Below are 17748 nucleotides of genomic sequence, written 5' to 3'. Positions count from 1 at the left end.
ATTCGATATTCGGGATCTAGTATCGATACATGTAAATATCGTTGGCTGAAATATCGATACAAAATATCGATATTTTAGTTACAAAGTATCGATATTCGCAATATCGATACAGTATCGCACATCCCTACTCTGGTCTCTGTGCGCAGTCAGTCTCGGAATTCGAATTCTCGATCTCAACTGAAAGAAGAAAGAGACGAGTTTAGTGAAAGGTAAGATATTTAATTTATTCATTTTTAATTTCGGTTTTGCTTATTATTGGTTTTCTTCCTTTCGTTATCTTTGTTTTTTTTGTGTCCTTACGAACGGAACGCGGTATATTACAACGATGCGGTAGTGCCTGTACACTCGGGCGGTAGGATGGACGAACGGAACGTGGTATATATTACAACGATCGGTAGTGCTGGTGCACTCGGGCGGTAGGACGGACGAACGGAACGCGGTATATTACAACGATTCGGTAGTGCATGCACACTCGGGCGATATAACGAGAAGTATTCTAAACTCGGGCAGGAACGCGATCTGCGACACGGAGAAATTGCGGAGTCCCGTGGCTACGGTAGCGAGAGCTCTCGCGGCGAAGCCGAGCGTGCTCAACTCCGCGCAACCGAGCCGTCGGGAGTTCGTTTTGGCAGGAGGTCGGGGACACCTGAGAGCACTCAGTCGAGACTCGGATATTATTTCAATCTGTACGTTAGGTTAACTTTTAAGTACGCTCTCTAGGTTATAACCTTTAAGTACACGCGTTTTTATGTAATAATATAAGGCTTGTTTGTTTCAGCTGAACTTCTTGCCTCAGTTCACCTTTTTTTTTTTTCTCCAACGTGAAAAGAAGACCATACCAAAAGAAGAAGAAAAAGACGAGTTTATAGTGAAAGGTAAGATATTCAATTTAATTGTTTAACAATTTCTGTTTTGCTTGTTTTTGCCTTTTTCCTTTTGTTACCTTTGTTTCTTTTTGTGTCCTTGCCGGATGTCGTTTCAATCCATTCTAGGTTTAGTATTATTTTTCAACTATTATATATAGAATGCGCATGATTTTTGAAAAGTAAGAGAACGTCTCATATTGTTTCATTTTTCACTAGCAACTATACAATTACGTTGTTACATTGAATATATAGTCTTATTATCTCGCTTCCTTTGTAATTTGTTTAGTTTTCTGTCAACAATGTTTAATAAACGAAAAAAGACTGTGGACGTATATAGTGAAAGGCACAAGCGTCGTATAATTAGTCAGCAAACATTAAGTGACTTGAACGAAATTCATAGCCGAATTTTTAGTGAAGATAATCTTGCCGAATCTTCTACGAATGCTAATACATATTGTAATGGTGCTCAAGTCTGTGACAATAATGTACAGCTCACAGATCCTTCAAATTCTTCATCGCCAAATGACAATGTCGATTATGTTGATGATTTATTGGATATTACTAATGTAACTTATACCTCAGATATTGAACAATTCAGTGAGAATGAGTTTGAATTGGACGTAGAAATTCGGGATGATGATGATAATAACGAATATGTCGTAGTTGAAGATGAACAAGTTATTGTGGACGATGAAACAAGTAGTTTATTTGAATGTACTTCAGAACAGCGAAAAGAGAAATTACAACAAAAACTATGCATTTGGACTCAACAATTTAAAATACCATTAAATGCTGTATCCTCTTTGTTACGTATTCTGAATGAAATTCCAAATGTTACTTTGCCTATGGATGCTCGTACTTTATTGTGTACTCCACGATCTACTGATATTGTTGTTATGGGACATGGGCATTATTGTCATTTTGGGTTAACCATTGCAGTACACAAAATTATTGAACAACGTCTTAAGATGCAGCCTTACACCTTTGATATTTTACATTTAACAATAAATATTGATGGAGCCCCTGTAGGAGAATCCACAAGTAAAAGTCTGTGGCCTATTTTATGCTCTGACTCTATGTTAAACATTGTACATCCTATTGGAATTTATTGCGGAGTAGGAAAGCCTGAAAATTGTAATGAATATCTACAGTGTTTTGTCGAAGTAGCCGTGATATTAATTAACAACGGATTTTATTACAATAATAAGACTTACGTTATTAGAATTGTTGCATTTGTATGTGATTCTCCAGCTAAGTCTTACATTCTGAATGTTAAGTATCACAGTGGTTATAATAGTTGCACTAAATGTAAAATCGAAGGTGAATGCATTGATGGCACAGTATGCTTTCCCGGATCAATTGGTCATTTAAGAACAGATGACGAATTACCTTTTGTAGGTTTAGTATCAAATGTTGTGTTAGACCCCATGCACTTAGTTTATCTGGGTGTGATGCGTACATTAATACGGCTGTGGTTATCAGGTCCTCTTGGTATTAGATTATCAGCAAATGAAATCGATCAAATTTCTAATAGGTTGCTGAATTTAAGAAAATACAAGCCTACAGAATTTGCTAGATGCCCTAGACATTTGAAAGAGTGGAGGAAATGGAAAGCCACGGAATTCAGACAATTTTTATTGTATTGGGGTCCTTTAGTGCTACAAAATATATTAAAAGACGATTTATATGATAATTTTTTAACTTTGCATGTGGCTGTGACAATACTTGCAAATTCCAGCCTAATAAAAGAATCAAATAACGTCATTTACGCAGGGGAACTTCTACAACATTTTGTACAATGTTTTGAAACTATTTACGGAAAAAGATATGTAACGTTTAACCCCAGATAGCAATGCCTGATGATCAGATTTCATCACGTCATGATCTTCTGATATTGATCGAAATGTGATGTATGTCTTGTGATCATATTGTGATGATACACATCATGAGTACAAGTTAACATGTATATGAGGAAATATATGAGCTCAGATATTGACGTTACTTAGCCAACTCATGATAATCACATGCTGACCCTGGTGGAAATAATTTTACAACAATTACCGCGAGCGCTAGTACCGCACGCTGCCGCGACGCGGCTATACCACGCGTCACTTTCTCGTAATCAAAAATCATCACGCGCTAGTATAAGAGGCGAGCTTGTGAGAAGCCTAATTACAATGTTCTTTGCTGCAGATCAGCTTAAGTGATACCTCTGGTATCACATAGTGCAGAGGTCTGCGAAGCAATTTTTGATAAATTGTTGGATATGTCTTACTTATTTATTTACATGTTTTTAAATAATTTTATTAAGTATGAAATATTTAAAATTGTTGTCATTTCTTGAGCTTTATATGCACACAATATGCAGTATTTCATTGAACATTTATGTGTTCATTATGTCACTATTTTGTAAACTTTTATAGATTTCATAACATGTCTGCATTCTGAGCAACATATGAGCCCGCATCTGTGTCTATTCTTGCTATCATGTTTTTAATAAACGTGAGTACAATATGTACTCAGAACGAACACATTTTGCTATCTGGGACATTCATAATCTGTTGCATCTGTCGGCAGATGTACAAAAATTCGGGGCATTAGAGACCTTCAGTGCATTTGTCTTCGAAAATTATCTGAAATCGCTAAAATGTTTACTTAGAAAAGGAGAGAAACCACTTCAGCAGATTGCTAGAAGAATTTCTGAATTAGATTATACCGGGTGAATCTTAATGGATGCACCAACTTTTTACCATAGGAGATGAGTTACCGACCGCAACTGTAATGAACCGAACGATCCATAGGCGACACCAGCTTAAATCGACCGCTTCGATCGACGAGTCCGAGGTGATGTACAGGCAAGTTAAAAACTGTGAATCAAATAACGTATATCGTATGTACATACTTTTCTAATATATCCAACTGTCTTACGCATTTTTCTTTTTACATATAATTTTATTTAATAACACGATTTCTTATTATTCTCCATCTATGCGCAACGTATTTACCGCATGTACTACGTTTACGCGAGCGTTACTTTTGTAGTAACTTACGACAATTCACTCGTTTACGCAGAGTAAATTATCGTAAGTTACTACAAAATTTCCTTTACGCAAGGAATTATCGAAAGTTACTACAGAAGTAACGCTCGCGTAAACGTAGTAATATAGTACGGGATCCGGCCGCGTGATTTATACGTTTATCTGTTATTTTATCGAAATGCGATTTTAATGGATGATTACATATCAGGTCATACATCGCGGCCGGTGTGCCTAGCAAAATCTTGCCGCAAGTACCCTCAATTAGAGCTGTTTTAATTAAATTTTTTAAGACAACTTCGTTCATTTGTTTGCGAAGTAAATGAAGCGTCATCTGAAAGAGAGTGATCTAAAAAACTTGAAAAAAATAGGTTCCCACCTCTCAGTCTGCCGCAACCTCCTGGCAGCCAGATGCAAACAGGTTCTTTTTTGTTAATTTATCAACGTTCATCGTGTATCGAGACAATTTTTACACAAATTGAAGCTAAATTTTTCCTCTACACGATGGAATATGGTTGCCTGCGTAAAAGCTGCCGCAACTAGTGGTTGCCAGCATTTGAATGACTCGTTCTCGCCTGCGCGAGCTCTTCAATCTTACAATGTGTTACAATGGAATAATCACAGCAATTTCCTTGCATTTCTTTAATATTACAATAGTTCCTAAACAAGTTTTCAAAAATTCCTTTTATAAATAAATTCCGCTGCTCATTCGTCTTCCGACTCGTCTGAACTCGCAACATCATACTCCAAATCATCAGAATTATCATTCGCGTTTTCAGAACTTTCATTCATCGACACGCGCAATACATCTTCGACTTTCAACGGCGTTGGGTACCCAACGAACCACGTTGGCTTCAAAAAACCATCTAATAACCAACCGCAATCTTCAGCGCGTAATTTAATACAACACGGATCTGTAGCATTTTGCCACATCGAATTTACAAAAATTGCGCGTGTCGATGAATAAAAGATCTGAAAACGCGAATGATAATTCTGATGATTTGGAGTATGATGTTGCGAGTTCAGACGAGTCGGAAGACAAATGAGCGGCGGAATTTATTTATAAAAGGAATTTTTGAAAACTTATTTAGGAACTATTGTAATATTAAAGAAATGCAAGGAAATTGCTGTGATTATTCCATTGTAACACATTGTAAGATTGAAGAGCTCGCGCAGGCGAGAACGAGTCATTCAAATGCTGGCAACCACTAGTTGCGGCAGCTTTTACGCAGGCAACCATATTCCATCGTGTAGAGGAAAAATTTAGCTTCAATTTGTGTAAAAATTGTCTCGATACACGATGAACGTTGATAATTAACAAAAAAGAACCTGTTTGCATCTGGCTGCCAGGAGGTTGCGGCAGACTGAGAGGTGGGAACCTATTTTTTTCAAGTTTTTTAGATCACTCTCTTTCAGATGACGCTTCATTTACTTCGCAAACAAATGAACGAAGTTGTCTTAAAAAATTTAATTAAAACAGCTCTAATTGAGGGTACTTGCGGCAAGATTTTGCTAGGCACACCGGCCGCGATGTATGACCTGATATGTAATCATCCATTAAAATCGCATTTCGATAAAATAACAGATAAACGTATAAATCACGCGGCCGGATCCCGTACTATATTACTACGTTTACGCGAGCGTTACTTCTGTAGTAACTTTCGATAATTCCTTCGCGTAAAGGAAATTTTGTAGTAACTTACGATAATTTACTCTGCGTAAACGAGTGAATTGTCGTAAGTTACTACAAAAGTAACGCTCGCGTAAACGTAGTACATGCGGTAAATACGTTGCGCATAGATGGAGAATAATAAGAAATCGTGTTATTAAATAAAATTATATGTAAAAAGAAAAATGCGTAAGACAGTTGGATATATTAGAAAAGTATGTACATACGATATACGTTATTTGATTCACAGTTTTTAACTTGCCTGTACATCACCTCGGACTCGTCGATCGAAGCGGTCGATTTAAGCTGGTGTCACCTATGGATCGTTCGGTTCATTACAGTTGCGGTCGGTAACTCATCTCCTATGGTAAAAAGTTGGTGCATCCATTAAGATTCACCCGGTATAAGCCATCAATACATACAAGATAAGGCACAAGATAACTTTAAAAAATGTAATAAAATTCGTTACATAGATAATGTTTATTTAAAGCAAGCTCATAATACAGGCCCAGTAACTTATGATTTGCATTATGAGTTTCAATATAAGATATTACAAACTAATAATTTAGTCCTAAATTCTACTGATGACGATCGAAATAATTGCGTACAACTTACAAATGGGATTATTGTTGAAATTTGTAACTTTGCTATATCCCAAAATAAATTATATATAATAGGCAAACAATTGGAAGAGAAAAATAAACAACTATATACAAAACCATGCTCTTCAACATTTATTATTATCAAAATTGTTACTGATTCTAATTATAAACCGGTTGAAGCATGGGTATATGAAGACATATTCTGCAAAATGTATAAAATGCCTTATCGCAGTTATATAATTCTATTTCCTATTATTCATACACAAAATGTTGCTAATTTTTAGTAAATATAAAACATATAATGAGATGTCAACAATTTTTTATTAATTTTTGTTATTGTACATTGCAATGTGGACTTCTCTATTTATTTAATAAAATCCTTAATACATACATAAATTATATTACTGAGATTTGCAAGCTGTTCAATTTTACATTCTTAAATTTTTTAAATAATTTTTGTTGCACTTTTTCATGTGCTAAACATGAATGTTAACAACATTATGATAATAAAGAGTTATGATAATAAATATATTGTAAATTGAAACAATTTTTTTTATTTATCAAAAAAGTGCCATATTTTATTTCAATAAAGTTATAAACGAAAGAAACAGAAAAAGATTTCTAAATTGTAAGTTCATTAGGGAAGTCAGAAGGAATTTTTAGAAATTGTAAGATATTTTTGCTGCTTTTGTTTCTTCTTTTTTACGTAGTAAACTGAAAAGTCGACATAAAGATGTGACTGATGTTACAATGGACCAATTTTATTAAGATCTAAAGTGATGTTTTTTTTTCCAACAAAAAGATGTATAAAATTTGAATATTTCCAATAAGTGAAATAAGACCGATAAGAATTAAATGGATTAAATTAGTTAGAGAAATAGCCATTTTTAATTTTACTTAAAAATATTATTAAGCTACCAAGATCTAGCTTAGACCGAATATCGAATACTTCCGTTGTCGTAGCTCTTAAAAGTAAAAACTAATTTTTTCATAAAAAAACTTATTTATTTGATTGGTTTTCAAGATAAAAAAATTCTTATAGTGAGAGACTTTTATTAAGCTTCTTATAATGACTTTTATTAAGCTTCGTGAAATGTTAATTACAATATAATAATTTGTTTACCTGCATGTTAGAAAATGTTCTCTATAGTACAATTTGAAGAGGGACTTGATGTCATACCGACGATATGGCTAAATAAGGACAAAATGGTTTCGAAGTGGCCTCCGTTCTCTTCGAAAGACTCGAATAAGATTATTAAAGCAAAAAAGAAATTATTAGCCCCGACAGAGCAATGGTACGAATATTGTGTTCTTGACGTCATCAAAACGGCAGGTCAGTCAGAAAATATTTACAAATAACAACTGTTGCTATTAAAGTGTTAACTCAAGAAATTTTAACAATTCTGTACAGGCTTATAATTTTTCTACACCAAGTAACCAGTTCAGTACGAATTTTGATCTATTGTCTTTGTAAAAAAATCTTTGCTTAAACAGTAGAAATATTTCTAAACTTGTTATTATTGTTAACCGTAAAAATACATAATGTATTGTTTTCAACAATTATTTAAGGTTTGATTCATAATTAAATTTTTGCTTTTAATGCTATTAGATGTTTGCTTCTTTTAAAAATAAATGTAATGTCATTTTAAATTATTTTTAATAGTGTTTTGTATCTCATGGAATAATTGTCTTCCAGATACTTACGAGGATGCCCAAGAAAAATTGAAATATATAGATGAAATTTCGGACGTAAGCGATGTGGATAAAATGAAACGAACTCGACATCAAAGACATAATAAATATCCTGAAACTGATATATATTACAATGACAATGATGAACAATCTCAACCAGTGAAAAAAAAAAATTGATATACCATATCCACAACAGCCATCTACCTTGTCAACAACTGCAGAAGCTGTATCTCAATCAACTAAGTCAAAAGTTAAAATAATTGAAAATAAAAAAGTCACATTTCCGAAACGTATCATAGTTGATAAGAAAGGTAACTTATAATATGTATGATTAAAATAACAGCTAGTACAATTACGTTGATTCTTTATTGTATTTATTTTGTTATTATTAATGTATGTATGTATTTATTTATTTATTATTAAGCAAGTCTATAATAATAATTATGCACTTTTCTATTACATCTTGGCTGTTATACGCATATAAACTGTTATATTTGTAAATTTTGTTCTTTTTTCGTTTTTTTTTTATTAAAACATAATATTGTGGTTATTCATACATTTACTTCATTTAACATAAATGTAGAAAATAACAATTTTGTTTTAGATCTAACGGAGAAAAGAGAATCCAGTATGGCATCGGATATTGAAGTGCAAGCAGATCTGTCAGATTCTGGTAATGATGAATATAACGAGACTGATAAATCCAAAAATAAAAGTAAATCTGGCCAATCATTACTAGAACCATTGAAAGATATAACTGGGAAATTTTGTAGACATTCTTTCGTCAACAAAAGAGGTAACTAAATATTTACAAATATCAAATAAGTAGTTTAAGACAATTACCTCGTCTATCTGCTGAATTGTGATTATGGCAATTCCATCTTTTTTGGTTTAAAGTTCGTATTTTTAGAAAATAATTTCATTTATTTTACTTTATATTTTATTGCACTTGATTTAAGGTAGTTACTATACAATTTATGTTATACTTTTAATTATTGAAACAAGTAATTGATAGGATATTCCATAGAATAGCAACAAATATTGACTACAATGTACTTACAGAAGCAACTGAGGACAGAATCAGTGACATATTATTCTCTGGACACTGGAAAGATATTGAACATTAAAGTTGTAATGTTGCATAAAAATAAATTTTCTTGATTAGTATTAATGTTAGCTACAATAACGCAATAGTAAGCAATTTTATGTTAGACGGAAAAAAATATGTTAAATACATATCAACATTTATCATTTGCCATGTACAGAGTAAAGGTGCTGTAATCATAAAAAAATCAATGTTATTATGCCAATGTTTTGTACTTTTAAACTCAAGAAAATTGAACTTGCAATTCTAGATCTTAATTTTAAATTTTTATTTGCTATTAGTTTTGTAAATAGATACTTTTAAACGAATGTTATACATGTTAAATTTATGTTAGAACAAAAAAAACTGTTGCAGCCAGAAGCAGCACAGAATTATCAACGAGCAATAAATCATGTAATGGAATCACATGGGAAACAAACTCTGATACATATCAATATACAATTGGTATGTGAGACAATTTATAAGTAATCTATAGACTATAATATTTATGGGGTGCATATCAAAAGTTCCGGCCAATTATCTCAGAAAATATTGATTTATTAGAAAAATGTTTTAGATAAAAGTTAGAGGGTTTAAAGGGGGCCAATAACGAAATCTTATTAGATTTTGGATCCGGAGGCTCGTGTTGGGCCCAGGAGAGCTCAAGTTAAATTTTTTAAATAAAACCCTTATTTTTTATTGTATTATCTTTTTCTAATAATTAATTTGAACAACTTTTGTCTGTAACATTTTATATTTACTTAATACCTTTTGAGATAAAACTTGATAACTTTTTCAATATTTAGCTTACAATATCTTGATAATTATTTACACACAGTATATAGTAATTTTTAGTATATTATAATAAAACACGTATAAAAATGTAATTTTATTATTAATGTAATAAATGAATTGTTTCAGAACTGCAGACAAAAATGCTTTACAAAATAAACAATATTGAGCTACAAAATGAAACGATAATGGCAAGACTGACTGCTATGGAGAGAGATTCTCATGTAAAAATACCTCAATCACAGTTACACTTCAGCGAAGAGTTATCAAAACTATTTCCTATTAAAAAGTTCGAAAATTTGACGGATCTGGAGATAAGATTGAATAACAAAAGTTTCTTCAGCCAAGTAGTAAGTATTTCAATAAATTCATATTACTAATAACACAGGCGTATAAAAAAAATATTTTTGACCTTGGAACGAAATTAGGTGTCCTATATATCTTTGAATGCTATATACATATGAAGCTGATCTCCTTTATGTGTTACGTTAGAAATTGAAAAATAACAATTTATAATGTTTTGTGTCAACTTTACATACAATTTAACATAAATATTAAACATTTTCAGATACAGTATTTTATATCTAAAGGTGGCTATAGTAGTCATAATCTCATATGGAACATAATGAATACATGTATCACAAACACTGTTGCGGTAGAATTTAGCTATAAAGGCCAAAAGGGCAAAAAGAAATTTTATTGTACCAAATTGAATACTTGCATCCATAGTATGTAAGACTCCTGGATACTTGCCGCAGCCATGTTAGATCGTGACATTAGAGGCGAGAAATAACACGCCAAGAATTCTTGTATGCCATTTGCAAATAAAAAGATATTTAGATAAAAGAACACTTCAAATCGCTTTAGCATACTTATAATATATGCGAATAATATGACATTTATTCATTATATTGCATTTTATATCATATTTATTTTACGGGTGTTTATTAACTGTCGAGGGAAAAAAATAGTTTTTGGGCAGTTTTATGAATGTGCTAAAGCGATTTGAAATATTGTTTTATCCAAATATTTTGTTATTTATAAATGGCACGCAAAAATTATCAGCGTATCATTTCTTGCCTCTGATGTCACAATATTCAACTTGGCCGTGGAGAGCTCAGGAGCCGTAAATTTAAGATATAAAAAATGTAATTATATTTAATATTTTTAATAATATAGTTTTCTTTTGTAATAGAAGCAGCACAGTTTTCTTATCCAAGCGTTACCGACGCGGAAATTATATATTTCTTCCATTTCGAAATGGTTGGACAGTTCTAAGACCAGACTATCAAAGGAGAGATTACAGTAAGTTAGCAATAAAAATCAAAGATATTCAAACATTTTTTTGTTTTTGAGCTAAGCAAACATTATATTTTTTGTACTAGGACAAAATCAGCTGTTACTCTCAACATGGAATTTGACGAAAACGATGAGGAAGAAGATACTCTAGCTTAATATTAAAAGCTTGTTTTTGAGATGGGACATGGTTCCGTGCGAGTGATATAGCGAAAAATTCCAGCCTGGCATTTATTCCGCATATACCTTGATTAAGTGGTTTTTTCCCACTTTAAAAAAAGATGCTTAAAGATTTATAACAATCTGTATAGATTAATTATTTGTTTAAAAGTTTAAAGAGAAGATTCCTCTTTTTAAAAAAAGCAGAAAAAAGAAACTTCATTATATTTGAATGTATTATATTTGATTATATTAAGAACACACACAAATGTTATATATTTTTTAGTTTCTGTTATTAAAAAAAAAGATTTTATTGTTATTTTGTACAGTTTTTGTATTTTCTGTAGATTAAAACATAAGATTCTATGTATCATATAATAAATAAAAATAAGTACAATTAAATTTTGTATTCTTTATTTTACAATATTTTTAAAATATTTTTAAAAAATTTTACAAATTAATTTTAATTTCTTTTAGAAATATTTTAGGAATATTACAAAAATATTTTTGAAATATTTGTATGCCCTTTTAAACATATTTTATTTTTTAAAGCAATATTTTAAAAATATTTTACAAATATTACTGAATATATTTATTTGCAATCTTTTAAAAATATTTTAGAAAATATTTTCCTGACATGATCTGGCGGACATAGAAACATTCTAAAAATATTTTTGTGAATTATTTTAATCTTCCTAAAAAATATTTTAAAAATATTGAAAAAATATTTTGTGCTGTATGGGATTCGTAGTCACAAGAACATTAAAACAATTATTGCAATGTGTAAAATTTTTCTTTATTTTAAATAATAATGCACCTATTAAATAATATAATGCAGCTTGAACTGTATTATTTAAATCAGTTTCCTTTTCATTTTCAAGCAATGGTTGATATATATTTACATCCCATAAATTTTCATTGCTCTGCAGACATCTTTTTTCTGCAGAGGAATTTCTAGAATCTAATTGTTTTATTTCATTACAATAAGTAATAAGATCATTAGAGTCAATAACAGAATAATTACTACGATTAATATTTGCTTGATATTGTGATAAACAAACAAGTCTAAACGCTTGTTTAAATTCACGAGCGTCCGGTACAGATTTTCTCCCTCGAATTTGTGAAAATAGATTTTCTAAGGCATCTTGAGTGAACCTTCCTAATAATAAGTATAAATACTTGAAATTGTGTTTCTCTAAATATTCAGCTTGCACATCTAGAGCAGTCTGAGTACAAAGTAATAAACCACTTTGAAAAGGTTTCCATCCTCCGTTCGAGACTGTAATTTCTCGAACAATTTCCAGAAAATCTGGCAGAAAATTAATATTATCTTTGTACACATCTACTTTACAATAAGATAGTGCAAGCTTCTGATATAGCGACCTGTCATGAGTTTAAACCCTTTATACATAATATTCAAAAACCAGGCAGTGGTTTTATGCTCACCAGCTATATTATTATTGGCTATATGAAACAATATAGCGGACGCGACACTTTTATTTAATAAACTCACACTTAAAGATACATTCATCTTCTCAAAATGGGATGGCGTTATAGAGCTTTCTTTAAGATATGGGCACAATTTTAACGTATTCTTTTGGTCTAAATTAAAAACTTCGCGAATAGGTGTCAGAGAAATTTCATTGGATGGTAAGTTATATTTTTTTACCAGAGTTTCGTCTAAATAAAATTTTTTTCCTGATGTTAATGAGCATGAAACATTTTTGTACACGTGCACAGAATCTGGCATAATGAATAATTTATCTTGATTATTGTATGGATGTTCAATATAATTATTAATTTTACAATATTTTCCAACAGTTATGTTCATAATATTCCACCAACTCCTATTCCCTGGCAAAAATGAGAAGTTTCATAAACGTTTGTTTGATGTTTACGTGAGCGTTTGCGGAAGTTCGTTGAGAGTTTAGAAACGGTCAGTAGAGAGTTCGTAGAGCGGAAATTGCAACGCTGCAGCGTTTGAAAGGCGTTTGTATATAGCGTTTTTGAGAGTTTGCACAGCGTTTACATGACGTATGACGTTTGCTGAGAGTTCTTTAAAACATTCAGAGATCCTCTGTTAAGCGTTTAATAAGGCTGCTTTCGGGGAGCGCGCTATTGAATTATTTTGTTTTTATCGCTCATCAGATGTAAAACAAGGATAGAATAAGCAAATAGCGCTAATAGCGCGCTCCTCGAATCCAGCCTAATGCTGCGTTCCCACTATACGCGTCGCGCGTCGCGTCACGACGCCGCGTCATGAGTTATACAATCAAAACGTTTCATTTTATGACATCATTTCCGACGCGAGATCTTGCCATAAAAATGAAACGTTTTGATTGGATAACTCATGACGCGGCGTCGTGACGCGACGCGCGACGCGTATAGTGGGAACGCAGCATAAAGGTGCGATTTCACGATGACGCTCGACGCTGGATTCGAGCGTCAAATCTGGTCACGTGATAGATTCAGAGGGACGCGAAATATAACCTAACCACTGGATTGGCTGAATTCGAGCGTCGAGTGTCAAAGCTAAACACGGTTTAGCTTTTTGGCGCTGTTTGACGCTCGAATCCAGCGTCGAGCGTCATCGTGAAATCGCACCTTAAGGGGATGCTGGAGCCGCAGGCGAACTCGATCAGCGTCGATAAAGAAGTGCTCACCGACTATATCTGTCCTTGTATAGACAAGGATATAGACAAAGATAGCACCTAACCTTGCATCTTCCACTAGTCTAAGTAATATCTTTTTTTTAGGCTTTAAATCTTACTTCTAATTGCACGATATTATTCCTGGCAGTTTTTTGTAGAGGGCTGCATCACTATTTTCTATAGAAAAACTGCAGAATTTTTGTATAAAGTAAATATTGTCGTCAGGTAAAGACAATATTTATAAAAATAAAATTTTTTTTTAGTTTATCAGAAAAAATCATGTAGGGGAGACCGGGGCTAAAAGGTCAGTTTTTTTTCAGTGCCGATTTTTAACAAGAAAATAAATAATTTTAGTTAAATGTGGTATACCACTGTAAAGAGCGAACCTTTAGCTACAAAATTTATATAGGAAATTTTTATCTACGTCGCTTTGTTTAACCGGTATAGAGCAAAAACGACAACGGTGGAAAAATTGAAATCTCAAAAATGCCGGGGTTTAAGCGTCACCCCCCCGGGGTTAATCAGTCACACTGCATTTTCAATACATATACGTACATTTAATCCGGAAAAATGATAGGATACATTTTAATAATTGTTTTTTAAGAGAAAAATATAAAAATTTATTTAAAATTTTTATGCGAAACATTATTAAAAAATAATTGTTTTACCTATTCCATAAAACAATTTAGGCACGTGAATACAGAGGTTAACCAAATCGTAAACTCCCCAACGGCACGTCATATTGTCAACGCGGGCAACCACGGGGAACACGCGTGACGGCGTTCCGATGCCATAGGATCAGCGCGGACCCTCGAGCAACCTTACCAAGCCGCGTTTCTCGCGGGGGAGCGATAAATAGCGACAGGGGGGGTTAGAAAAGCTCGCGGTGGAGCGCGACCATTTTACCGACTCGACGGCGTCCTCGCGCCGATTCCTCGACGCGACGACGACGACGACGACGACGACCACCACCACCACCACCACCACCACCACCACCACCACCACCACCACCACCACCACCACCACCACCACCACCACCACCACCACCACCACCACCACCACCACCACCACCACGACGACGACGACGATGGCCACCACCGACACCACCACCACTACAACGCCGGCGACAATGACGCCGAGACGATGCGGCAAACGCTGGACGATGCGGTCGCACGCGCGACTGTCACTGACACAACGACCAACAACGACGATCTACCGCGCGCGCGGCATGTCAACTCTCGTGCGGAAATCGCGGGATCTCAGAGCCGTGTCGTGCCTCGCCGTACCTCGCCGACGTGCCGTGAGCGCGAGCGATCTCAAAAACAACGGTCCGCCATCTTTTCGGTCGGCCAAAACACCCGTTTTGCGACGATACGTGCGTACTATTTCCCTCCTATACAAACTGACGCACGTGCAAGGGAAGACAGAATCACGCTCGAGAGAAACCTAACCTGAAATCGCCGAATTCGCCGTGAGCTGAAGTCGTGCGCCCGGTGCGCCACAGTGACTGACCAGCCCCGGGTGCTTATTGACTGATTAGCCCCAAACACAAGTTTCAGGTTTGATCGCCCACGAAATATTAGACATCAACGATAATGAAAAAACTACACTGGATTCGTGTTCAGCATGCATTACTCTTTATAATCACGTACCTCGAGATTTAGAGAGCAAATATTATTGCAGATATTACAAAATTTCCACGCGCAGAAAATTTCACTTTCACCTTCTGAAAACACGTTTCCCTTACGGAAAGAAACTACAGCCAGTAAATATTACACTTGTGTAGTTACTACAGGACCACCTGTAGTTATCACAGAAAGGAACACAATAATCTGTAGTTATTACACGCTGTAATTACTTAGTGCGTGAAATCCCTGTAATATGGAATACACGTCTAATCATGAAGGGTGAAATCCACTACACGTGTAATCCACTATATATGTAATATACTACACGTGTGGTAAGTGACTTGTGTAGTAGACTACACGTGTAATCCATTATATGTGTAATATACTACACGTGTGGTAAGTGACTTGTGTAGTAGACTACACATGTAATCTACAAAATGTGTAATACACTACTACACATGTGTATTAAACGTAATGCTACCAGTAATCCATAAAATTTGAAATAGCGAGTCTTATCATATATGGAGGGGTAAAAACCACAGTGGTGTAAGTCAAATTTTTAAAAATCTTTTCTCGTGTGCATAGATGCAATTTATATATTGTACAGATTGCATCTATGCACACGAGAAAATATTTTTAAAAATTTGAGTTACACGACTGTGGTTTTTACCCCTCCACCTCCATATATAGTATACTTTTACTTCAATGCAGCTGTATATATATAAATTATTTCTATAAATATTGTTTGAAATTTATTAGATTTAATGTATCACTTTTTAACCACATTTTATTATTTTTTAATTTCATATTTTATAAGTAACTAGCTGATTACCCGGGCTTCGCCCCGGAGAACATATGTAATAAGACACACAAATAGTCTCTCTCTCTCTCTCTCTCTCTCTCTCTCTCTCTCTCTCTCTCTCTCTCTCTCTCTCTCTCTCTCTCTCTCTCTCTCTCTCTCTCTCTCTCTCTCTCTCTCTCTCTCTCTCTCTCTCTCTCTCTCTCTCTCTCTCTCCCCCCCCTCTTTCTCCCTCTCTCTCCCTCTCTCTCTCCCTCTCTCCCTCTCCCTCTCCCTCTCCCTCTCTCTCTCTCCCTCTCTCTCTTCCTCTCTCTCTCTCCCTCTCTCTCTCTCCCTCTCTCTCTTTCCCTCTTTCTCTCTCTCCCTCTCTCTCTCCCCCTCTCTCTCTCTCCCTCTCTCTCCCTCTCTCTCCTCTCTCTCTCCCTCTCTCTCTCCCTCTACCCCTACTTCATGTATAATTCTTTGAAATTCAATCAATTATTTCCCAAAAAATTGGAAAAATTATAAAAACCGGTTTCCAAAAAGATCAATAACAAAAATAGTACACTTTATAGCACTTCCCGGGAAATTCTACCCCTACTTCATATACAATTCTTTAAGATTCGGTCAATTAATTCCCGAAAAATTGAAAAAATTTTGGTACCGGCTTCCAAAAAGATCGGTAACGAAAAATTATACACTTTATAGCACTCCCCGGAAAATTCTACCCCTGTTTAATCTATAATTCTTTGAGATTCGAAGTTAAGAACTCTTAAAATATTAAGTTTTGAATACCACCGTTCTTCTAATTGCTTCATCAACTTTTTTTCCATTTATTTAATCCCATTTATTTAATATTGTCATTATGTTTATAGTTCTTTTTCTTTATACAGTACCAGTTAAAAGAATTGCAGAAAATTAAATACCTGTGAAATTCTTTTATATGAATTTTTAATCGAGTGTTATCTTTTTTATATAAATTTTTAATCGAGTTTAATCGATAATAATTTTATACTATATTTTTAATTTACATACAATTTATATATATCGAGTTTAATCGATATTAATTTTATATTATATTTTCAATTTACATATAATTTATATATATAATATATATTTTTCATATACTTTCGATAAGGATTCGATAAGAAGAATATTTTAATCCTAAATAGAGGAATTCTTAAATCTAGAATAATTCTGAGAAAATTAGAGAGATAGCATCAAGATTATTTTATTCTAGATTTAAGAATTCCTCTATTTAAGATTAAAATATTCTTCTTTCAATACTAAATATGATTGGCCCTATTTCGATCCTAATAGTATTGTATCTAGAATTCTTTCCTAAGAGTATACATACATACATACAGACGACGGTACTTATATATATATAAACAATCCTTATATATATATATATATATATATATATATCTGTCTGTAGATAAAATATATATTACAATATAAAACAATATATATCGAGTTTAATCGATATTAATTTT

The 17748-nt window shown here is 33.6% G+C and overlaps 1 protein-coding gene across 7 annotated transcripts; it reads left to right on the top strand.

Annotated features, from left to right (window-relative positions):
• The first annotated feature begins 86 nt into the window (after positions 1-86).
• LOC139785392 (uncharacterized) lies at positions 87-11597 on the top strand. 7 transcript variants are annotated; one of them, XM_071724555.1, is made up of 9 exons: positions 87-209; positions 779-875; positions 7307-7505; positions 7869-8175; positions 8469-8660; positions 9324-9413; positions 9870-10090; positions 10309-10468; positions 10936-11042. In XM_071724555.1, the coding sequence occupies exons 5-9, from the start codon at positions 8495-8497 to the stop codon at positions 11016-11018; spliced, it is 720 nt and encodes a 239-aa protein (XP_071580656.1). In that variant the 5' UTR covers positions 87-209; positions 779-875; positions 7307-7505; positions 7869-8175; positions 8469-8494; the 3' UTR covers positions 11019-11042. The 7 variants fall into 7 exon arrangements, with proteins under 7 accessions (XP_071580656.1, XP_071580655.1, XP_071580657.1 ...); XM_071724554.1 differs by lacking the exon at positions 87-209 and adding an exon at positions 413-686; XM_071724556.1 differs by lacking the exon at positions 87-209 and adding an exon at positions 413-686 and having other exon boundaries at positions 764-875; positions 7323-7505.
• The last annotated feature ends 6151 nt before the right edge of the window (positions 11598-17748 follow it).

The sequence above is a fragment of the Temnothorax nylanderi genome, unplaced genomic scaffold, assembly GCF_030848795.1.
Source record: "Temnothorax nylanderi isolate EJ_2023f unplaced genomic scaffold, tnyl_v1.0 TNYL_tig0793_pilon, whole genome shotgun sequence".
NCBI classification, from domain to species: Eukaryota; Metazoa; Arthropoda; class Insecta; order Hymenoptera; family Formicidae; genus Temnothorax; species Temnothorax nylanderi.
The sequence above is the reverse complement of the archived record's forward strand: the minus strand, read 5'-3'. Positions and strand labels throughout refer to the sequence as shown.